Source organism: Rhizomucor pusillus, assembly GCF_041956525.1.
Source record: "Rhizomucor pusillus strain CBS 183.67 unplaced genomic scaffold VTP01scaffold_3, whole genome shotgun sequence".
In the NCBI taxonomy this organism is placed as follows: domain Eukaryota; kingdom Fungi; phylum Mucoromycota; class Mucoromycetes; order Mucorales; family Lichtheimiaceae; genus Rhizomucor; species Rhizomucor pusillus.
In genome coordinates this window covers 1,779,570-1,801,810 of record NW_027192145.1, presented here as the reverse complement: position 1 = coordinate 1,801,810, position 22,241 = coordinate 1,779,570, and the positions used below count along the sequence as shown (strand labels likewise).

At 45.3% G+C, this 22,241-nt stretch overlaps 8 protein-coding genes across 8 annotated transcripts; 3 read left to right on the top strand and 5 right to left on the bottom strand.

Annotated features, from left to right (window-relative positions):
* Positions 1 to 101: 101 nt before the first annotated feature.
* On the bottom strand, positions 102 to 2,613 carry VTP01DRAFT_6931 (uncharacterized protein; the record flags this gene model as incomplete). The annotated part of the gene is made up of 3 exons (XM_069385887.1): positions 102 to 265; positions 334 to 760; positions 832 to 2,613. The coding sequence occupies 3 exons, from the start codon at positions 2,611 to 2,613 to the stop codon at positions 102 to 104; spliced, it is 2,373 nt and encodes a 790-aa protein (XP_069243304.1).
* A 642-nt stretch (positions 2,614 to 3,255) lies between these two features.
* On the bottom strand, positions 3,256 to 9,268 carry VTP01DRAFT_6930 (uncharacterized protein; the record flags this gene model as incomplete). The annotated part of the gene is made up of 21 exons (XM_069385886.1): positions 3,256 to 3,661; positions 3,740 to 3,864; positions 3,933 to 4,127; positions 4,186 to 4,314; positions 4,378 to 4,429; positions 4,494 to 4,783; positions 4,845 to 4,985; positions 5,050 to 5,171; positions 5,229 to 5,366; positions 5,425 to 5,748; positions 5,807 to 6,188; positions 6,251 to 6,617; positions 6,674 to 7,020; positions 7,086 to 7,389; positions 7,453 to 7,719; positions 7,773 to 8,389; positions 8,455 to 8,667; positions 8,728 to 8,883; positions 8,965 to 9,093; positions 9,149 to 9,211; positions 9,266 to 9,268. The coding sequence occupies 21 exons, from the start codon at positions 9,266 to 9,268 to the stop codon at positions 3,256 to 3,258; spliced, it is 4,770 nt and encodes a 1,589-aa protein (XP_069243303.1).
* Positions 9,269 to 9,785: 517 nt separating this feature from the next.
* Positions 9,786 to 11,862, bottom strand: VTP01DRAFT_6929 (uncharacterized protein; the record flags this gene model as incomplete). Its single annotated transcript, XM_069385884.1, has 3 exons — positions 9,786 to 11,379; positions 11,449 to 11,745; positions 11,816 to 11,862. The coding sequence occupies 3 exons, from the start codon at positions 11,860 to 11,862 to the stop codon at positions 9,786 to 9,788; spliced, it is 1,938 nt and encodes a 645-aa protein (XP_069243302.1).
* Positions 11,863 to 12,518: 656 nt separating this feature from the next.
* VTP01DRAFT_6928 (uncharacterized protein) lies at positions 12,519 to 13,924 on the top strand (the record flags this gene model as incomplete). The annotated part of the gene is made up of 4 exons (XM_069385883.1): positions 12,519 to 12,653; positions 12,726 to 13,164; positions 13,228 to 13,509; positions 13,572 to 13,924. The coding sequence occupies 4 exons, from the start codon at positions 12,519 to 12,521 to the stop codon at positions 13,922 to 13,924; spliced, it is 1,209 nt and encodes a 402-aa protein (XP_069243301.1).
* Positions 13,925 to 14,510: 586 nt separating this feature from the next.
* On the top strand, positions 14,511 to 15,765 carry VTP01DRAFT_6927 (uncharacterized protein; the record flags this gene model as incomplete). Its single annotated transcript, XM_069385882.1, has 3 exons — positions 14,511 to 14,682; positions 14,755 to 15,063; positions 15,125 to 15,765. The coding sequence occupies 3 exons, from the start codon at positions 14,511 to 14,513 to the stop codon at positions 15,763 to 15,765; spliced, it is 1,122 nt and encodes a 373-aa protein (XP_069243300.1).
* A 328-nt stretch (positions 15,766 to 16,093) lies between these two features.
* On the top strand, positions 16,094 to 17,023 carry VTP01DRAFT_6926 (uncharacterized protein; the record flags this gene model as incomplete). Its single annotated transcript, XM_069385881.1, has 1 exon — positions 16,094 to 17,023. One exon carries the CDS (start codon positions 16,094 to 16,096, stop codon positions 17,021 to 17,023), a length of 930 nt encoding a protein of 309 aa, XP_069243299.1.
* Positions 17,024 to 17,028: 5 nt separating this feature from the next.
* VTP01DRAFT_6925 (uncharacterized protein) lies at positions 17,029 to 18,181 on the bottom strand (the record flags this gene model as incomplete). The annotated part of the gene is made up of 5 exons (XM_069385880.1): positions 17,029 to 17,100; positions 17,154 to 17,364; positions 17,443 to 17,520; positions 17,591 to 17,927; positions 18,019 to 18,181. 5 exons carry the CDS (start codon positions 18,179 to 18,181, stop codon positions 17,029 to 17,031), a joined length of 861 nt encoding a protein of 286 aa, XP_069243298.1.
* Positions 18,182 to 18,487: 306 nt separating this feature from the next.
* On the bottom strand, positions 18,488 to 19,559 carry VTP01DRAFT_6924 (uncharacterized protein; the record flags this gene model as incomplete). The annotated part of the gene is made up of 3 exons (XM_069385879.1): positions 18,488 to 18,782; positions 18,884 to 18,966; positions 19,428 to 19,559. 3 exons carry the CDS (start codon positions 19,557 to 19,559, stop codon positions 18,488 to 18,490), a joined length of 510 nt encoding a protein of 169 aa, XP_069243297.1.
* Positions 19,560 to 22,241: the final 2,682 nt, after the last annotated feature.

Genomic DNA, 22,241 nt, shown 5'->3' with positions numbered 1-22,241 from the left:
TGTATTTGCTGTGCATTGAACAGAATTGAAGGGGAGGAGAGGATGCATAATGATTGCAAAAAAATGTAAAGTAACAAGGATAACCAATCAACCATAAATCATCAAAGCGTGCTAGAACGAGTATAGAACATTGCACCGTTTGAAAAGCCTGGTGCACCTCCAGTAAATGAGGTGTTGCGCCGCTTAAAGATTTGCTCGTCAGCTTCGCTCTGCTCCAGCTGTTCTGACGGCAGCAGCACCGCGCGATCAATGGCCGATGGGAGACCTTTAACGCAAAAGAAGGTAAGAGTTAATAGGAATATTCAATGAGCAAAAGTAAGAAAAGTAACGTACCTCGATGGCGACCTCGATACATGAGTGCTATGATAACCAATTTGCTCACGGTGCGATACACTGCAGACTGTGAAGTTGACGTGTTTGGGTATCCAGTAGACGCACCGACGTTGCCAAACGCTGAAACACATTCATAAATGACGGTGGCCAAGGTGACGGGTGATGGCGACATGATATTCGTAGCTTCCAGTACATTGATGCAAAAGATACCAGCAATGACCCAGCAAATATCACTCGTCAACTGGCGCTGGATCTGTGTCAGTACGAAAAAGTCTGGTCCGCGCAGCATCTTTTTAGAATGAGTCATGACGCTGCTGATTGTTGGATGCCGTCGCAGTTTGATGAACGGAGCAGGTCCGCGCAGATCTGCCTCGGTGAACTGCACAGGCTCCTCGTCCTCTCCGCGGAAAATACCCAATGCACGTTCCTGCAAAAATATATCCATATAGCGTTAAAACCGAAGTCATTGGTAATGTTATATACTAAAAGAAGCTGTACCTGATAAACGTTACTGTTTCGCATAGAGATGGCGACCGGGTAAACACTGATATACATGGCAATGATGTAGACCAACTGTGTGCCCGGATTGAGATCACCCAGACTGATGACTGCAAACCCAGCGTTTCTGGTAGCAATAGATTGGAAGAGTCCGTCCAGCACTCGGGATCCCCACGTCAGGTCGGCAGTGACCGGCAACCAGTAGTTGAAAGCGATGAAGCACACGAGCTCTGCTATCGTGATACAGATCAGGATGATAAGCAACCACCATGTTTGGGTCGATGGAAACAAGAGAGTGTAGCATCGACGAGGATGGTCCAAGAGATAGCGGAATGTTTCGCGGCGCATGGTTTCGTGGTGAGGCGTGAGCTTGTACAGCACCCAAATTAGAAAGCGCAGGAGGATTGCATATGCCGTGTTGCCGACGAGGATGAGTGTGGCTATTACCAAGAGCGGAAAAGGGGCATTTTGAAATGGTACAAGGCTGGCGTCAAGATGACACATTCCCAGGTTATCCATGCCGGATACAGCCGCGAAGAATGAAAAGAACCATGGGTCGACCGGTCCAGTCGGATTCGATGTTTGCAGGACCTGCTGCGCGTAACTTGAAACACCAATGTAGCCACGGATCATAAAGGCGGCAACGGTGATAAAACCGAGGTAATAGATAGGTACCAGTCGCGCGAGCATATCCAACGCACGGTACTCGGCACCACCGAGGCGGTAGCGCTGCTGGCGTGTAAGCTGGCTTTTGTCGATCGGCTGGCGCATGATTTCTTCGAATTCTTCGTCATCGTCCGAGTCTACAAGCGTATCTGTGATGGGATCATCTTGTGAAATTTTTTGCATTAGCTCCTCGAAGCGTCGCTCCTGCTCGAGACGCCGACGTGCAATCTCTCGCTGCTGCTCAATGTTATTTGCAAATGCAATCCCCTGAGTCCCTGCATTTTCCTCAGAAAAATCTCGACCGCTGCCGTTGTTGCCCGCCGTCGTCGACGATGTGGATGTAACACGTTCCAGTTCGTTCGGATATCGCTCATGCTCCTGGCATGGATGCATCGGTGTCGACATTTGGCGCTGGAGATCGACGCCGGAATTGTCGTTGTGGTCGTGGGCTTTTGCTTCAGCTTCCCGTCTATCCATCATTTCCCTTTGCTCACTCCGAAACTGATGAACGAATGAAGATATCTCATGCGGTTTCGATAGCCAGGAGGATTTGGTTCGCCCGCCATGACCCTTGGAGCCGGATACTGGACTTGATGCAATCGAAGATAGCGACATGCGCCTGCGCATTGCCGCCGCAGCCGTTGTTGTTGCCGTGGATGATAGCGATAACCGACGACGAATTTTTGACGAACCGCTGCTGCCCAATTCAATGTCGCTATCCTTCTTGCGTCGTTCTCTGCGTCGCTGCTCTTCGCGTTGCCGGCGAGCCTTGTTGAACTTAAGAATGTCTTCGAATCGTTTGGAAAAGTAATGCCGGCGGACAATCAGCACAACGTACGAAATGGTAATCTGTGATCCGATCAGTGACAAGAAGAAAATGACGAGCATCTGGTACGTGCTGAGAGCTGACATTGCGATCGTGTTCAAACCCGTATTGGTTGCGGCCGTAGTTGCCATGAAGAGTGAATCGACATAGTTCCAATCAGTGCCAGGCTGGCAGTAGAACAATCCAGACGCAACGAATATTAGAAAAGCAATGTAGAGGTAATGGAGCTCGATAAAATGCACTCGCGTATGCCAAAACCGCACGACGGCATCGCGCGCACTTGTTAGCATCGGATTCGCAGTGAAATGCGGTGTCGGATGGGATAAAAGAAGAAGGGGGAAAGGGAAAGAAGGAAAGAAAATTACTGTGACAGACGGTTGGGTTGGGGTGAAAAGTGAAGTGAGGGATTTTTCACAATTTTGGCAGATTGCTGCCTTGTGGGGCAAAGCTGCCATGTTTATTTCGTCCACCGCCTGTTGAAAACAACAAATTTTCAGTGGACATGTTCCCAATCGGTGCAGCTGCAGCAGTCGCCGTGCAACCGCTTATAATACTAACTGCCGCTCATATCATCCAGACCCGCAAAGGCTGCTGATCAACCCGCCCGATACGACAAACTAGATCTGGAATCATCTATGAAAACTTTCAGGTTCCACAATCTTCGTCACAGACTTTTCTGCATGCCGCCCGATCGGGACTTTACCAAATTCTTTCACTCTCCTTCCCCTTCCCCTGGACCTTGAACCTGTAAACGTGCTACTCCAGATTGAGGCATTTTCCTTGTTCTCTGCAGCTGGAATCTCACGCAGATGCAAGATGGAAATCGAGGAAATGAAAAATTGCGCGTTTCATAAAATCGATTGATGAAATCAATTATTGAAAAATTGCTACTAGCTACTTCATACGTTTCTGCTTGTCATCTTTACAATTTGTTACAGTACAATAGCATTGTTTATGCTTGACCCGTCCGCATCTCCGTTATCATTGCCACCAAACGATGGCGGTGGAGGTGGTGGAGGCGGAGCAGGAGGATGAGGGTAAGATGGTGGTTGTTGTTGCGCGGGTGTTGGAGGAGTAGGAGGTGGAGGGGTTGGTTGCTGTTGCTGTTGCTGTTGAGGTGCCGAAGGTTTAGGTTTCGACGATGCTGCTGCTTCAGCCTTTACATGCTCGTACGCATCTCTGGCAGAAGTATACGTTTCATTCGGGTGAAGAAGTACGATGCTTGCGCGCTTTAACTTGTCACAGAGGCTCTTCAAAGTCTCTTGATCCTTCGTATCTCGAGCCACTTGGATCAAAAATAAAGTATATTCGTGTACGTACTCAAAGTATTTTCCAGGCCTATGTGAAAAAATATAACGTTAATTTGTTTCAGCTCCTTATTGCGTATATGCAATCATTTCTTTCATCTAATCTTACCTTTCATACGTCGGCTTCCACATGTTCAAGTGATTCTTGAGATTGCCACGTAGTGTAAACAATTGCAAGATCGTCTCTTTTGCTTTCTCGGGTTTGCCAAGTATGCGGTAATACATCCATGCCAACTACGTAACCATGCAGTGTCAGTAAACTTGCATTTCCCATGACTTTTGCTACAATGACAACGACTAACCCTAAATGTCGGACGATGATGCCATTTTCGCTTATCCAAGCTTTGTACTTGTTTTAATTTCGTCACCACCATTTCGTATGCAGTGTTCAACGATGGAGAGGGTTCTGATGCGACGCTTTGCACCTTTTCGGTCTGACCATTTCCTTTGGCGCGATTGACAAGATCCTCCATCAAGTATGGCAAAGCGTCAGCAGGCTAAAGTAAACATGTCAGCAAATTCACAAGGAGACTGCACATAAATTTGACGACGTACCTTCATTTTGCCTTCGTACAGAAGCTTCGCCGTCGTGGAATATAGAGCATACAAAGGATCCAGGATAGGATCCTGGCTTTGTACCGAGCAGGCGGCTATCGCTGCTTTGCGATACATATCAAGGATCTCCTGTTATCAAAACACGAAATTTGAGCTTCCAACATAGTGACTTTCGTATTCTCAAGAACTTACCCTAGCAGGTCGTTTCAGTTTCCGGAAACACTTTCCACTTAGATACAAGCATCTATGTTTGAGTAGACAAATGAGTCATTCCGCCAGTTTAGCAGTTTAACAATTGTTTGTTTTACCTCCATTCTGACTTGTCGCCTGACTTGTAAGACATTGCTGTTTCTAGCAATTTCAGTACAAGTTTGTATGCGAAGCTAGGCTCAATCTTTTTCACATTGGACTTTTGCTGCACAAACGGCGACTTGACTTGCTTTTGCCGAAAAGCGGCCCCACTCATGGGGGTACAAATCATTGAATACACGAGATATCCAAAATGGAAAAAGAAGTCGAACTTCGCTTCATCGTCGAAACCGCTCGCCGCCGTTACTGAGAAAAGATGCCACGCTCTCCAAAATGAATTGTAAGCTTTCTAAAAAAATACATAGTCAGTCATTAGGATATCTCTATTTCGAGTCTTCGTGGAACCATACCCGTTGATAATCAGCTATCTTTCTCTTGTGTCCTGTAATGTTACTAGCACTCCACGTGAGCTCCTCTTCAGAAAGTTCCACGTAGCAGCGACCAAGTTCAGACCAAGCAAATGCGTCATCTGGATTCACGATAATATGCTTCTAGAAAAGAAGTGGGCACTAAGTTAGTCTCGCAGATATATGCAGGAAGATTGCTTTATCGTACATGGAGATATCCAATGGCATCCTCCAAATTTTCAATCGTTTTCTCAGAATTGACTTTAGCCCTAGCTTTCGCCTGTATGCGCAGCAATCTGCCTTGGATATAGAACAGCTTCGTTTGCACAGCTAAAGAAAGTTCATAAATTTCCAAAATGATTCAATGTTTTTGTTCCTTAAGCTTACGAGAGATTTTGGTTCGCAACATATCAATGGGTATGCTAGGCAAAAACGCATCGCGCATCATCGCTTTGATGGATGCTTTCATTGGAGCCTCCCGTCCGAGATAAGCATCTAGCAAGTTCTTGTTCAATTTGATCCAGCCTTGAATAGAACGGTGCGTGAGTAGAGAGATAAGGTTGATGCAGTTCCAAAAACTTACTGTTATCTTTAGGAAGACGATCGAAATGTTGCAGAAGCAACTCGAAAACTTCTTTTGTATCGTTTCGCAGCTGTGTGCCTTGACTCAACCTGTCCATCACTGGGTCAACAACGAGACTGAACAGCTTTTCGGCCGCTTTTTGACTCAATTTCTCATGCGGCGCTCGATGTTCTTCCACAAGATATGACCGTTCATCGGGCGAATTTGGATGTCCAACTGTCAAATGGATACCATACACGCAATGGTAGCATTGATAGATTCCTCCTCGAAATTCGGGCTGGAAATTATCGGTCAAGAAATCTAATAGGTACTTTACGAAACCGCCTAGAGAACCGATTATCAGTGTTGAAAATATATACTTCTAACATATTCATCATTCTACCTTTGCAGCCACCGCAAATTTCGCGTTCACCAAGTTCATCGTGCATGAATGCCAGAACCTTTGCTATACCTTGATCTACGACTGTCTTGACGGGAGTATCAAATTGCTGACTAATGCTCTCGATAAGACTAGCTGCGACTGCCCAAGTCGTCCAAATGATGTTGTTGAACTTGCTGTTCCGTGTTACTGACGATGGCCGATGCATTTCACTTCCAGAGAAGTTGTTCACAATGTAAATGAAGTCAGGGTGCCGATACGTGTAAATGATTGTCATTTGAAGAATCAATAGGATATCATCGGTCGTTTTGATGTCGAGTGTGAAAGGCCATGGTTCGTGTTCAATGATCCTCATACGATGCATTTCTTGCAAGCAGGTATCAATCTAAAGTAATACAGTTAATTGATGATCAGCATCTTTGCGAGCCTCGAGGAAATAAAATATACCCTTTTCAAATATTTAAAAAATTCTGTGTCTTGATCCTTTTTGAGAATGTTGGTTTCCATTTGATGGTTTGCATATCCAATTAACTTTGTTACGAGCCAACGGAGTGCACGTAATTGACAAGTCCACGCATTTTCGACATCTTTTGTTTCCCTGTACGATTTAAAAAGCAGCATAAACGTCTCGTATAGGTCGATGTCTTCTTTCTCTACATCTGCTGGATCGGTAATAATCTGTGACAACTCGTCAATGACAGAGGCATAATCTTCTTTTTCAAACTTGGCTTTGGCCATGAGCAATTTTGTGCCAAACTCCAATGCCTTGATTTTTTCCTGTAAGACGTCTTCGCTGATGATACCATTATATATACTAGACGGCCTATTAGATAAAGCATATGTTTTCTGAAGTTTTCCTGATCAGCTCACCAGTACGTCTGAATGGGATCTTTTACTTGAGAAGCCAATTTTTGGCACTGCTTGTAGATATCAAAAGCTTTTTCAATATCGGCTGAACATTGAGCGATCTTTCCATTCACAAATAGAAACCGTAATTGCAGTTCGTTGGACGATGGATGTTGCAGCGCCAATCTTTCACAAAATGATGACCAAGTCCTCCAAAGAGGCCAATACTCTTCAAGCATGCCATCCACTTCGGATTTCTCAGCGGCAACCTTGCGCTTTGCAGTAGCTCCAACAGCGCACGAAAGCTCAAGAAAAGACGTTGTGAGGCTGATAATTTTATCGGCTAAACGTTCACAAATCCTGAGTGCAAGCTGCCATCATTGGATCCAATTAGCACAATAAAAGCTAACAATGTAGCTATTACAAATCAATTTACCTCCAAAGGTTCTTCATTCTGAGTAAGCGAAATTGTTTCCATGAAGCTTTGCTCCAAGAGGATGATGATTTGAAGCATTGCATCGACGGTATCTTCCGGTAGACCGTGCAAAATATCTTGTCGCAGTAATTTCAAAGCAAGCTGATGCATCATTTTCACCATTCCAGCATCTGCAAAGTTCATTTCTTGAATAAACTCGAAAACTGCTGACGGTTCAGCATCTGATTTTTCTGCGCGGAAAGGGGTGTATGTGAATGGTCCCATTCGCTCGACCTTGTTTTCGACACTGGCATTTTCAGATCGACTATGAGAGTTATATATTTAGCCTCTTACATAGGTAGTCTCGAAACAGCCATTCAAAACTTACGTAAAACGCGCGGCATCAAAATCCCAGCTGTAATCCACCTTGAGCTCAGAGACCTTGTAATCAAACCATTCCCAAAAAGTTTGAATTTTTGATTCCTCGCCTTCGAAAGAAACAGGCGTGTACCACACTTTTGATCGTTTTAATAACGGAATAGATTCAAGCTTATCAAACAGATCCTGAACCATTCCGCTGAAATGTAGTTCCTCTTCATGCATCTGCCGTCGTGTATTTTCTTCCTTTTCAAGCTCCTTTTGTCGTTTGGAAGATCTAACATGGTGGTTAGCATAAATCAACTTTTCATATCCAAATTTTTCATCTACCTCAATGTTGCGCGCTTGTCCTCGCCTTCATCTTCCTCGTTAGCTGAGTGTTCTTCAGATCTCTGTCGCTTCAATGGTACGGTATTTGTTCCATCCCTCTGAGGACTTTGATCCAAGTCTACAATGACTACATCTGGTTCGCTGTTCACGGGTTGTTGTTGAATAGAAAGTTCATTCCCCTCTTCTCTAGTCTCTTTCATGGTGACATCCTCGTTTGATACAGTACTGTCAGCGGAAGGCGGTGGCTCTGCATCGTTGCTGATAAAGATAACATCACTTTCGGAATTGGTTGTCTGGCTCTGTTGACTTGAGACATAGTCCATTGCACTTTCAGGCACGTCGATTTTGATAATTTGATTGACGATAATTTCTTCATTTTGCGATAATACTGTCGAGTATCGCTCAATAAGAGTTTTTGCGAGGCTATACCAATGCAATTTGTCGATGCTGATGTTGTCTTTTGCTGGCTGATTGTCAACCTCCATAGGTTCTTCAGGTACTGGATGCTGGCTCATTCTCTGCTCAAGTTCCCTTCCATACTGCCAGTGAGGCATGTATTTGCTGATTATTTCCACGTATGCGCGACATTCTGCATAGTCTCCAATTGTCACGAGGATCTTTCGTAATCATTGCATAAGTTTTCAACGTCGTTAACTAGTTCGTGCGGAAAGCGACTCTTTACCTCTAACAATCTTTCGATACATCGCCACTTGCTAGGAGATAGATCACCGCATCTGAACAAGTTCTCCAATTCCTGCCGAGTATCTTCCTTTTGGCTTCCTTCAAACACGCCTTGTTCATACGCGATTCGAGCCAACGGTTTGTTGCCGCTTGTCTGCGCCAGATTTCCAATATGGAACCACAACGATTTGTCTGTCTTGTCAATACTCAGAGCCTACAACAGACGGTTATTCGCATTTATAACCGACAGTTGTCAAATTGTATCGCAACATACTCGTAGATAGTGTTTGATGGCTGATTTTGCCACATCTGGATATTGGGCATCAGATGCCATATACTCGTCATGCAACAATGATGCATAATTTTTGGCGACAAGGTAGCAGAGCAACGCTAACGGTGAGCTTTCTGTTGTGAATACGTGGGCTTCTTTCTAGAATAGAAAAACAACATTAAAGTTTAGCACCATGTTTATCTTTGACATTGCTATATTCAGCCTTCTCTTTTTACTTACTGCATTCTTCGGGGCACGTTGCACCAAGCGGTCTGACAAGATATCTTCGTAAATAGACCTTGCCGCGGCAATTTGGCCTTTCTGGTGAAGCCGTAGTCCTTCCTCGTATCTTTCGAGATACCGTTGTATCTAAAACAGCGGGTTTAAGTTGCGAGGTTTTGTGTAATGACGACAATGATCGCACCTTGATCTCTGTTGAATCAACATCGCGCTCTACCACTCCTTTGTTGTATGTATTCCATTCGATCTATGTATGCGAGCTTAGCAAAGAGGCGTGTTGTCAAGCGAGGGATTACTGTACCATGACAGCGATTGGGTGCTCTGCAGTAACAAGGTGTGCAAAAATGGAGCTCTTTTGTCGCTGCTGTTATTTTGTGAGTCCGCGCAGCATATCCGGCGCGTTGTTACGCGAGCTTGAAGTATATTGTATTGCATTGTTAGCTCTCCAACATCTTTGCTATGATAATTGCTTCACAGCAGCATGTTTTCATGGTTCTTTATAGGTCATCAGCTCATGATTAGTTACAGCAAACAATCATCATTATAATTCCATTCTTCTTTTTGTAAGGAATCATGATGCTTGGAAAGTCCTTTTGTTGTATGAAATGATAGATTCGGTCGAATGCTTTCCCAGAAATTATAATCAGTCACAGCTGAGCATTCAAAAGTATGGTTGATGTCATATAAGAAAGCCATAGCTTAAGTAATTTTTGTTTGAATGACAAAGAGAAAACAGTACATGCGAAATAACGGATGCAAAAGAGAGAAAACTAAATTATAAGAAAAGGAATGCAAACTAAAGAATGCAATAGAAGGAAGGATTAGTTTTGAGCGGCTGCCTTAAGCTTAGGGTGTACAATGAATTCGTGGAGTGCCTTGCCAGCAGGAACCATGGGGAAGAGTTGTTCGTGCTTGCAAACAACAGCATCCATCAAGACAGGTCCATCGTGAGCAAGGAACTCGGCCATCTTCTCGGAAATCTCTTCCGTCTTGGTAACACGAATAGCCTTGACGCCCATTGCTTCTGCAAGTTTGCAGAAGTCAGGGTTCTTCATGATGGTACCTGAATACCGTTCTTCGTAAAAGAGATCCTGCCATTGCTTGACCATGCCCTGGAAAGAGTTGTTCAACAACAAGACCTTGACACCAATGTTGAACTCGGCTGCAGTCGCGAGTTCCATAGCAGTCATAGAGAAGGATGCATCACCATCGATATCAATGACGATTTTGTCTGGACGAGCAACCTTGGCACCAATGGCGCTAGGCAAACCATAGCCCATGGTTCCAAGACCACCTGAGGTGATAAAAGTGCGGGGGTGTCTCCATCGGTACAGCTGAGCAGCCCACATTTGATGCTGGCCGACACCAGTTGTGATGATGACGTTTTCCTTGATATCCATAGTCTGCTTGTTCAATTCCTCAATCAATTGCTGGGGCTTGAGAGCATCGTTTTCGGTCGCTGGCAAGTCATAGTAGAATGGATATTGCTTCTTCCAAGCGTTGATTTGGTCAAACCATTCGGCGCGTTCAGCAGACTTGATGTAAGGCATCATTTGCTTGAGATTTTCAGTGACATCACCCTCGATAGCTTCAGTTGCCTCAACGACCTTGTTGATGTTCTTTGGCATGATTTCAAAGTGCAAGATACCACCACGGCCTTCGCGAGCAGCCTTGACAGCTTCAGGTGCGAATCCCTTGACACTGAGAGTGACACGGTCATCAAATCGAGCACCCAAAGCAATGATCAAGTCGGCGTGCTGCATAGCCAAGTTAGCATAGCAGGAACCATGCATACCGAGCATGTGCAAAGACTTGGGATCCATTTCATCGAAAGCACCCAGGCCGCAAAGAGTGGTAGTGACAGGAATGTTAGCTTCGTTTGCAAGTTGGCGAAGAACCTTGTAACCATCGGGATGGCCGAGGATACCCTGACCAGCGTAGATGACAGGTCGCTTTGCACGGTTAATAAGGTCAGCAGAACGCATCAGAAGAGGCTCGCGCTGTGCTGCAATAGCTTCTGCAGTGAAAGCGCCGAGAGCGGTGTTAGGGATGGCAGGACGGCGGGAAGGAATGGAAGTGTTGACGGGAATAGGGCGGCGCAGAATACCGGCAGTGACGTCCTTTGGAAGGTCGACAAGGACAGGACCAGGTCGTCCGGTGGTTGCAATGGTGAAAGCTTCGTTGATGCGTCGAGGCAACTCGGCAATATCTTTGACCATGACGTTCCACTTGGTGCATCCTCGGGAGATGCCAACAACGTCGGCTTCTTGGAAAGCATCGGTGCCGATAGCAGAGGTGGGTACCTGACCGGTGAAAACAACCAAGGGAGTGCCGTCGGCCAAAGCGTCAGCCATGGCAGTTACGACATTGGTAGCACCTGGACCAGAGGTGACAAGGACGACACCAGGCTTACCGCTAGAAGGAAAGAAAAAAATTTTAAGTTTCTGGCATGTTTACAATTTTTGTCATGTTTGCAAAACGTACGTGGCCCGTGCGTAGCCCTCGGCCATGTGGCCAGCACCTTGCTCATGTCGAGGCAGAATAAAGTCGAAGTACTTGGATTCGTAAATGGCATCAAAGACAGGCAGGATAGCACCGCCGGGGTAACCAAAGACATGTTTGACACCATGTCGCAGCATCATTTCATGAAAAATTTCACCGCCAGACTTGCCAACGAAAGAATCGTCCATTTCGACAGCGGAAGCTTTCCGGTACTTTAGCGGTTGGACTCTTTTGGTAGGTGGTACGTTAGATTGCGCAGAGGATGGTTGAGAGGCAGGCCTGTCATCACTCGTTGTTAGGGCGACTCGAAATAATATAAGATAATCTTAGCGTCTCCTGAGTTACATACTGTGCAGCAGCAGCGGCACCGGTGGCCTTGCCGGAGGTATGGATCATACAGGCAGTCAAAGCCCGCTGAGAAGTCAACCTTGCTGAGCGATTCAAGAAATGCCTTGATGAATATCTTGCCGCTGCAAAATTCATCATTTGTGAATGTGGAGGTGGAGAAGAAAGAAAAGAAGGAGTTGATAAGCAAGAACTCAGTTGCAAGTTGAAAAAACACAAAGATCTTGCTGGTTTTTAAAATGCTGGAACAAGAGTTGTACACTGATTTGGATCGCCGACAAATCCACCCCTTACATTTTCCATACATTTTGTCAAGGGTCACAAATCACCGCCGTCATGGACGGATCTCGCAAACCATCGGTAGACGTCGCTGCGAATTATCTTCCGGTGAATATTTATTAGATGTATAGGTGGTTAATAGGTAGATCAGACTCCAATCTTGGTATTTAGCCTTGCATGTGAAGGCGAGTATGGCGCGAACACTCGAAATGAGTCATACCAATCAAAATTCGAATCGGCGACCGATAAGATAGTGTTGCACGATTGGACAACACATCGTGAGTGAGCACTGCTCAAAGCACTGTCATCCTACCAACTGCTTTGTGAAAGGCCGTCACGAAGATACCCGCAAAACTTAAAGTCGCGCGCTGATTTCTGAAAACTTGGCTACTTCCTCTTTCTTTCCTCCTTCTCCGTTTTTCCTAGTCATGGCCTCCAAAGTCTTTGCCTCTGCCGTTCGCGCTGCTTCCCGTCGCGGCGTCACTCTCGCTCGTCCTTCCGTTGCTCGCCCTCTTTCTGCCTTGGCTTCCGCCAATTTGAAGCAGACCGCTGCCAAAGCCTCGGTACGTATGCTCATGTGACCAAGTTTTACCATATATTCTGTGCTTACAAGTTGTTTTTATTTTCTGCAATAGATTGCTCCCCAAGTCCGTGGATACAAGACCTTGAACTTCGGTGGTGTTGAGGAAACTGTCTATGAACGCTCTGACGTTCCCAGAGAGAAGTTGCTCGAAACTTTCAAAGACGATACCATTGCCGTTCTCGGTTACGGTCCTCAAGGTCGCGGTCAAGCCTTGAACTTGCGTGACAACGGTGTCAATGTCATCATCGGTCAGCGTGAAGGCAAGACCTACCAGCAAGCTATTGAAGAAGGCTGGGTTCCCGGCAAGAACTTGTTCCCCGTCTTGGAAGCCGTCGAGAAGGGTACTGTCGTCATGAACTTGTTGTCTGATGCCTACCAGAAGGAATTCTGGCCCCAAATGAAGCCTCTCATGACCCCTGGCAAGACTCTCTACTTCTCTCACGGGTTTTCCATCGTCTACAAGGACCAGACCAACGTTATCCCTCCCAAGGGTATGCATTAGATTGCTGTGAAATATATTATCGTCGTGGATATACTGATGTTTTGATCTATAGATATTGATGTGATCCTTGTGGCACCGAAGGGTTCCGGTTTCACTGTCCGCCGTCTGTTCCAGGAAGGCCGTGGTATCAACTCCTCGTTCGCCGTCTATCAAGATGCCAGCGGTAAGGCCCGCGAGCGCACCATTGCTCTTGGTATCGGTATCGGCTCCGGTTACATGTATGAAACCACCTTCGAGAAGGAAGTCTACTCTGACTTGTTCGGTGAACGTGGTGTTTTGATGGGTGCTATCCAAGGTTTGTTCCAAGCTCAATACGAAGTCCTCCGTGCCAACGGTATGTATACCTTTTGCAAAAACGTCCTGGATAGAAAAGAAAACTGACAATAATGTACGTAGGTCACTCTCCCTCTGAAGCTTTCAACGAAACCGTCGAAGAAGCCACTCAGTCCTTGTACCCCTTGATCGGTGAGCGCGGTATGGACTGGATGTACTCCAACTGCTCTACCACTGCCCAACGTGGTGCCCTTGACTGGTGGCGTCCTTTCCACGAAGCTTCCAAGCCTGTTTTCGAGAAGTTGTATGAATCTGTCAAGAATGGTTCTGAGACTGCTCGTTCCTTGGACCGCAACTCTAAGCCTGACTACCGTGAGAGACTCGAGGAAGAGTTGGCTGAAATCCGTGAATCCGAAATCTGGCGTGCAGGCAAGACCGTCCGTCAGCTCAGACCCGAGAACGTCGGCAAGAACTAGACAAAAAGAAAGAACACCATTCATATCCTCATTTCCCCATCCTATGTGTCTTTTTATCTTCTTTTTCTTTCATGTACAGTGCCTTTTCCTGCAAATTGCTAAAAGTAAAAGTATGTGCACAAGCGCATTATTCTAGCTTAAATTCAAACTACTTCTGCTAAGATCAGGCCTACTGAATGATTTGCGACTTGATTTTTATCGTAGCATATGAACTGATCTTTGAGAATTCAGACTTTATACTTCCGGATCGCGAAAAAGGTACCGCAAAGATATGCAAAAGTATCTAGGTTCCATGGCGCTCCTCCTCGAGCAAGTGTGCGTACAAAAAAGATGGGTACTGCGAAGGAAAACAAATAGTATGCGGTCAGTGGGTATAAATGGATGAATTTATTATGCCATTTCACACTGTTTATTCCGTTAAAACTCGATTGAATCAAGATATTTCTGTCTGGGGCGCTTTTTTTTTGCCGATGTATGAATCACATCAATGGCAAGAATCTGATTGGGTCACACGAACTCCACATCAGGCGGTTGCTTGACAGACTCGGAGCTTCACGCAGTTGCTCCCGTCGCTCGTTGTTCTGTCATGTCTCGTAAAGTCTCCATTGTATGTTTGCCCGGTGATGGCGTTGGTCCCGAGGTCGTTGGTGAAGCCGTCAAGGTCCTCCAGCAAGTTGCAACCTCTCGCTCCCAGGCTTTGGGTGTCGAGTTCGAATTCAAGAATGAGCTCATTGGTCTCGCTGCTATGGAGAAGACTGGTACGTACACGGCAGCCGGATATGAAAAGGAAAAGAAGACACTTGGGGATGCTAATATTAGCGGACGATTAGGTGAACCTTTGCCCGACTCTGCTCTCGAAGCATGCAAGGCTGCTGATGCTATCTTGCTCGGTGCCGTCGGTGGTCTTCCAGGTGCACAGATCGGCAGCGGTCCTCGTCCTGAGCAAGGTCTTTTGAAGCTTCGCAAGTCGTTGGATCTGTATGCCAACTTGCGACCCGTCGCATTTGCATCTGATGCTCTTACCAACCTCTCTCCTCTCAAGGATCACGTTGTCAAGGGCGTAGAATTCGTCTTTGTACGTGAACTAGTTGGTGGTATCTACTTTGGTGATCGCAAGGAAGCCGGCGAAGATGGCAAAGGTACGTCTCTTCGGTAATTCACTGTAAATCGCAGCTGGTTTTACTTATAACATCAATGTAGCTTATGATACCCTGCCTTACTCCCGCGAAGAAATTGAGCGTGTCACTCGCTTGGCCGCTCTCCTTGCTTTGAAGCAAAACCCTGTTGGCAAGATCCACTCTATTGACAAAGCCAATGTGTTGGCTACATCCCGTTTGTGGCGTAAGGTCGTCAGCGAGACTTTGGAGAAAGAGTTCCCTCAATTGGAGTACGAGCATCACTTGGTCGATTCCGCTGCCATGGCCATGGTCCAGAACCCCAAAAAGTTAAACGGTGTTGTCCTTACCGAAAACATGTTTGGTGATATCTTGTCAGATGAAGCTTCCGTCATTGTCGGTTCTCTTGGCTTGCTTCCATCTGCCTCCTTGAACGGATTGCCTGACGGCAAGAGCAAGTGCGTCGGCTTGTACGAACCTATCCACGGCTCTGCACCCGACATTGCTGGACAGAACATTGCTAACCCTATTGCCACCATCCTCAGCGTTGCCATGCTGCTGCGCTACTCTTTGGGCTTCGAAAAGGAAGCAAAGGCCGTGGAAGATGCTGTCCGCAAGGTCCTTGACAGTGGTGTACGTTCCCGTGATCTAGGCGGCGATAAGTCCACCACTGAGATTGGTGACAAGGTTGTCGAGGCATTGGCTGAAATTTTGGCTCAATTGTAAGAGTGCATGTACATATGTAGAATAAATTAAGAAAATTATTCTGTTCTTTTGTTGTTAAAACAAGTCGTCGCGCAGCAGTCATTGTTCCCTTTTCGGTGCAATCACCCGAAAAACCAGCTTTTTACTGTTATCATTTTAGCCAAGACTTTGGAGTGTCCCAAAAAAGGGGAAGGAAGGGAATAAATAACAGGCACGCGAAGCCCGCTCATTAAACAATGGACCAGGAAGCGCATGATCGGAAAACAATATGCACGCGGATATAAATAGACACCCCTCATCCATGTTTTCTGCAACTTTCAAACCTTGAACGAAATCCTTCTTCCCTGACATGCTCAACTACTCGACTTACCCTGGCGGCCAGCCTCAAGCACTCACTGTTACCGTGCATTCCGCGTCGAACCTGGTAAACGTGGAGCACTTTGGCAAACAGGATCCGTTTGTCCAGCTCTCGTTGAACTACTCGGATGCATCATCCTACCAAAAGACTTTCACTCACAAAGATGCAGGCAAGAATGCTACTTGGAACCAGACCCTGACTCTGCCCGGTTCCTCCTCAGAGCTATACGTCGAAGTCATGGATGAAGAGACTTTTGCCGCGGCAGAACTGATCGGATTTGCCGCTATTCCGCTGAATCAAGTAGTCCAAGGGCAATTAGCAGCGGTGTTTCCCCTTTACACGGTGGACGGTAAAACGGCTGGTGATCTCTACTTGACCTTGTCGTACAGCCAGCAACAATATCCCTCTCCTCAGTTCGTCAGGGGCCAATCTTACATTAACGAGGGTCACCAACAACGATGCAAGTCTCTTCGCAAGAAAGCTGTCATGTCCGATGTAGGCGCCATTGCCGCGGGCGGTGCTTTGGCTGTCGGTGCTGGATTACTTGGCAAGAAATTGTTTGATAACTATCAGCATGATCAGGCGCAGCGCCAAGAAGAACAAGAGCGATTTGAGCGGGAGCGTCAACGACTCGAAGAGGAAAAGGCAAGACTCCATCAACAGCAGCAAGAATTCCAGCAGCATCAACATCAACAGTATTCTCACCCAGGACACCAGGGTGGTGGTTCTCCCCACCATCACCATCAACACCATCATCATCACCAAGGCGGTCACGGCGCTCGTGCATGGGATCCAGTTGGCACCTATGCCGCGGGTGATCGCGTTGAATATCACGGTCGAACATATGTTTGTTTACAAGGTCACACCTCTAATCCTACTTGGATGCCAGGTGCTGCTCACTCACTTTGGCAACCATGCTAAAAAATTTATTTCTTCTTCATCAAATAAAGTCGCAAACCTTCCCTGTTGTACGTCTGTCGTTTCGGATCCTCCTCTATCTAAAAAAGGTTTAGTCTCAATTTGGACAATGTGAGCTTATTTTTTGACATGCCTCTGTCAAGTGGAACAGTTTCCGGGCCATCTGGAAGAACCGTTTATCAGCCTTTCTTCGCTTCTTGTAACTCATGTATATATCAGTATCCTTGTTGGATATTGCCGCCAGAGAATCCAAAAGCGGCTGAAATGCTACTTCGAGGTATACGCAGTCTGATGCCAATATCACGTCGGGAACAAACTGGATGGTATCGGGTACAGGCTCACCCCTATGCACCGCAATTATTATTAACACCTTGCGCTTCCATTGACAAAGTTTTTTGGTAGTTCATGCTTTTGGTACTTGCCAATTTAAGACTTGAGCCTGGACATTGTTCTGTACATTGTTGTGCAGGATATTCTGCTCCATAAGGTTCATCATTGGGCTAGAGATAACGGCAGCAACAGCAGTCAATGTGTCTTTCAGTGCAAAAGGGATCTATACACGTTTCTTACATTTGATCGGTAATGACCATAGTGTCGAGGTTTGGACATCCCATGGCAACACCAATGCCTACGAGACCGGTGCCAGCTCCGACTTCGACTATTTTCTTGTTCTCCAGAAACTTTCCAGAGCATTGCTGGTTTTTCCAAAGCATATAGTCAATCATAACATTTGCAGCTTCCCAAGTTTTCCCGCCACAGCCACCGCTGAGATCTTGAAAAAGTCTAATGGGTTTTGACAGCAGCTCGAATGGGAATTCAGAGATTCCAGTTGTGATCGGGGAAGGTTTAGCTTCGACAAGTTCAAGACCACCAAAGGGATCTTCGTTTTGTTCGCGTTCGATTGTTTCTATGACAGCAGGCATTGGTATTGATAACGGTGGTCAAAAAATTGGGCAAGATAAAGAGGAGGTGAAAAAAATAAAAGAGCTTCTTCCTGCCTTTTTTAGATAGCATGTTCAAGAGGTACAATCTGAGTGGTGCATGCAGCCCTTTTCCATGCCCGCCTTGTGCCAGGCTTCCACTGCATCGTACTTCTCGTCTTGTCGATCCTTGGCTTATATAGCATAACATTGAAACCATGGCAACAACATCGGCGCCCATTGGATGTCTGTGCGCCTATGGCTCGTGCACCTACCAAGCGTCACATAGGAAAACGATACAACGACGCCGTTTTATTGCTGCAGCAAAGAACAAGAAAAATGTGATGGAAAAATGACATAAGAAAGAGACAGTTGCAAGAAGAAATCATAAATGTACATATTGCGGGGGAGGTGGATGGATGGGCTGATTGTGCAATGTATATATCGGTTGCATGACATTAAAACAAAAAATCAAAAATATTTAGCGACAATGAGAAAGGAATAAAGGAAAAATCACGCCATGTATCCTCTTGTCTTTTCCATAGATTTATCGAGGTGTTGAGACTTTTCGGCACGGAATACAAAGAAACCAACGCAGCTTTGATTTTACGTTGGATAAGCAAAAACTTGACGCGCTGCCTGTCGAGGACATCGTGGAACCATTGTTGTGCGGATCTGGTGGACTCGGAGGTTCAGAGTCAGGTTTTGGTGGTCTAGGGTTTGAGGGTCGAGGGCGTCGTAGTTGGATAGCAACCTGGGCTGTAGACATTTGGCAGCCTAGGGAGTGTACGGTAGGGACGACTGCCTGCAGGTTCAATGTGGTCAAAGCGTAGAGTGATTGCCTATGTAATGTCTGATTAAAAAAGGACCGAAGTGATAAACATGAAGACGCGTGCTAGCATAAAAATCCATGCAAACCAGGACGCATAATCAAGCTACATACCTGTAGTCTACGGCGGTTGACGCGTCTCGAGCACTACCTATGCAGTACTGACCGTCTGTAAACTGATCGGCAGCGCTGTTGCCCTGATAACGGCAGGCAATATTTGGTAAAAATCTTTGCTGATCACTTTTTATATATACACGCTACAAAATTGAAAACATGTGGATTTTGAAGGAAACAAAGTTTTTCCCCTGTCTGGCATACAATGCGAAGAATGGTAGAAAATAAGGCGACTGTTCATGTGCTAGGGGATCTCCTCATGAACACACGAACGAACTTTATCTATATGCCTACCAGCTTGGCGACGCTATCGCGCGATCTCACTGTTGAAGGAGTCGGAATTCTGTATCGTGAATATCTCATTATAGCCTCCTATACTCATTGCTACGAAAATGAACCTCTTCTCCTCTTGTCTCCCTGCAAGGCCCTATCCTCGTCGTCTTTCGAACTTGGAAAATATTGTGTCACCATCTCGTGCGTCTCTTCGGTAATTCTTAACAGTCCCCCGTACTTCCAAATAGGGCTTATGGCCGAAGTGATTTACCCCGATTGAAAGTGACAAAATGTCCATGTATTTCGACTCAGGACCGCAATAACCAAGATAGACCCTTATTCTATTCTCAGCTGCGGCATTACCAGGATGCTGCAATCGAGATCTCTGCGTATCAATGCACATGGAAGTAATACAGCATCGCTGTATGATGTATTTTTGCTAAGCACCGCAGTGCCTTCATTGTGTGCCATATCTCAAAGACGTCATCTAGAGAGATAGGCTGAGCTTAGCATATCGCGCGTCAATTCAGCTTGCTGCGCATGTCAGCTAACGTCTCCAAAGTCTATTTTCACGCCCTTGAATCTTGGCTCAGAAAAGGAAAGCCTGACGCTATTAGACGAATTCAGTTGATTGCAAGGTATGTTCAAGTATTTCGTGCTATCGAGCTACGCACCAAAAAATTCATTGGAATCCTTGCTGATTAATACAACTTTCGAGAATCAACATTGATTTGTCAAATCTAACGATCTTAAACAATACTGTTGTCATCTGATGATTTTACATCCCAATAAGCACAGATATACCACCCGGAATGTCATTCACCTATATCGCGACAATGCACGCAGAGATATCCAATAGAAAACATGTCATATGTTTATAAAAGAGACACGTTGCTTTTTTCACGTTATGTACTCGTTGCTACGCATCAGCAAAATGTCAGGATATTTACACAGGTATAAAGTCAGTCCTTTTCGATCTTCTTCCGCGGCAGAAGCCTCCTTATTTTAATGACAGATATATTTTCTCGTTCCAGGGTCCTCTTTCGGATGGCGGAACACACATTGTCTTTCTTGTTCAAGAAACGATAAACTTTTCGAGATTTCATACATATGTCGCGTCCGCCATATTTGAATATGATTTTTTCTTAAGACCAGCTAACGATGGCAAATCATTACCGATTTAGTGTTTGCGTATTCCATAAAAATCCGCAACTTTCCATATTTGTTGTTATTATATGCGCAAACAGCACTAGCACTGCTGTGTTTTTTAACTGATACCGGTGAGGCGCAGATGCAACGATTGATCCTCGTTCGATGCATGGCCGGATGTTCTTGATTATTCCAAAATTAGTCAATACATTACGGGGAAGGACCATCCAGGGTTCCTATCAAATGTACCTCATATTATCGTGCACTGTACAATGTACCATATGAGACCGAACAAAAAGGAAGGCATAGCTATTACCTCCTGATAATCTATTTTCTTCTGCTTCTGTTCCTGGCTCCTCGTCAGCGCAATGTGTGCTCAGGGGCGTGACAGGATGGCAAAGAAGAGGTGTGTAAATTCACTTTACGTTAACGTCTGTTGCACAGGCACCCCCTTGTACAACATCAAGATTTTTCAAATCGAGTAACATGAGCCATACTAAGGTTTTCAATCGAGATTAAATTCATGCATATTTGTATGCGAGCGTGTTTGCAAATACTACAAGTATGTATTGGTTAGGTTATCGCCATTGCACAGTCATATCTTGATATGTATGGGGTTTCACATGATCGTAAGAATCCGGTTAGTTTGGATGAGACGCCTCTCAGGGATGCCGAGAACCCTAGCTATGCATCTGAACTTTCTTTTTTTACCTCGATTCAGAAGAATTCTGGATGGTTTTTTTTTTTTCGTCAGGATAACTACAATGGATATATGTATCGTGCTGCTAAAGATTGCAGTTCCCAAAGGTCGGTTCTCGCGCGACTTGGAAGCATTATTTGCGGAGAGCTACTCATAGAATTCGCGTTTGTAGAGCCCACGAGTGCGCTGAACCAACTCGGCTTTTAATGGCGCCACTTTTATCAATAAAAGATCGGTCAGATTTAATGAATTTACAGAAGAAAGGGATAGCATAAAGTAGGAATGTAGTGTTGCTAAATCATTTGCGCTGTAGTGCAATCGCAGGAGCAGTACTGTGTATTTGCACTAGCAGACCCGCAAGTACTATTTAACGTAATACATACAGAGGGAACCCTCTCTATTGTCATTTAGACCAAAACATGCTGTATACTGAAGAGAAATATGCAACAGGTACGATTGTGCACCACCAGAGCTGTTACATATTGATAAGGTACTTCATCGGATTGGTGGTTTAGCATTGAAACTTTGATAATAGATAACTGTTCCAACCCGCCTTGTCCAAGTATCACATTAATGAAGCAGAAAGTTGCATTGACGAATTGTTTAAATAGCAGACATTGGATGACACCTATTGTAAAAGATTCATACCGGCAAAATCCTCCCATGCATTTATACAGAGCTCATCGTCATCAATCAGGCCTTCGATCGGTGAAGGATCATAAGAATTTCAAAGATGGCGACTTGATAGGCTTTAGTCCTACTTACATATGTTTCAAAGTTTGTGACAGAGATAGTAATCATGGTTTCGTTTTCACTTTTTGCGTACCATTAGTTCGAGCCAGGGATGGTGATAAAGCTTTTCGGGCTACGATTATCAGAGATGTGACTGATCCATTATGAAATCATTGTTTTTCTTTGCAGACTGATCAATAACATATCTTACATACTTTCAGATGGTCTAGTATTTGACTGCTGTTTCTGCGCTGCAGTTGTGGCAAACAAGTAGGCTGCTTGCTTGAGATCGAAAGCAGATACATCCTCAAGCGACTGTTACCTTTCCTAAGACTTTATTTCAGGTGAAGTTAGAGAAAATAATAATTGGAGAATGTAAGCAATGAAGATATTTCCAATGAGCATCGTAGCAGGCCATTGTTAAAAGCGTGGAATATCATTGGGACCACACGAACTGGCGAATCAGGAAACGCATAAAATTGAGGTAATGTTTGATGGTTGCCA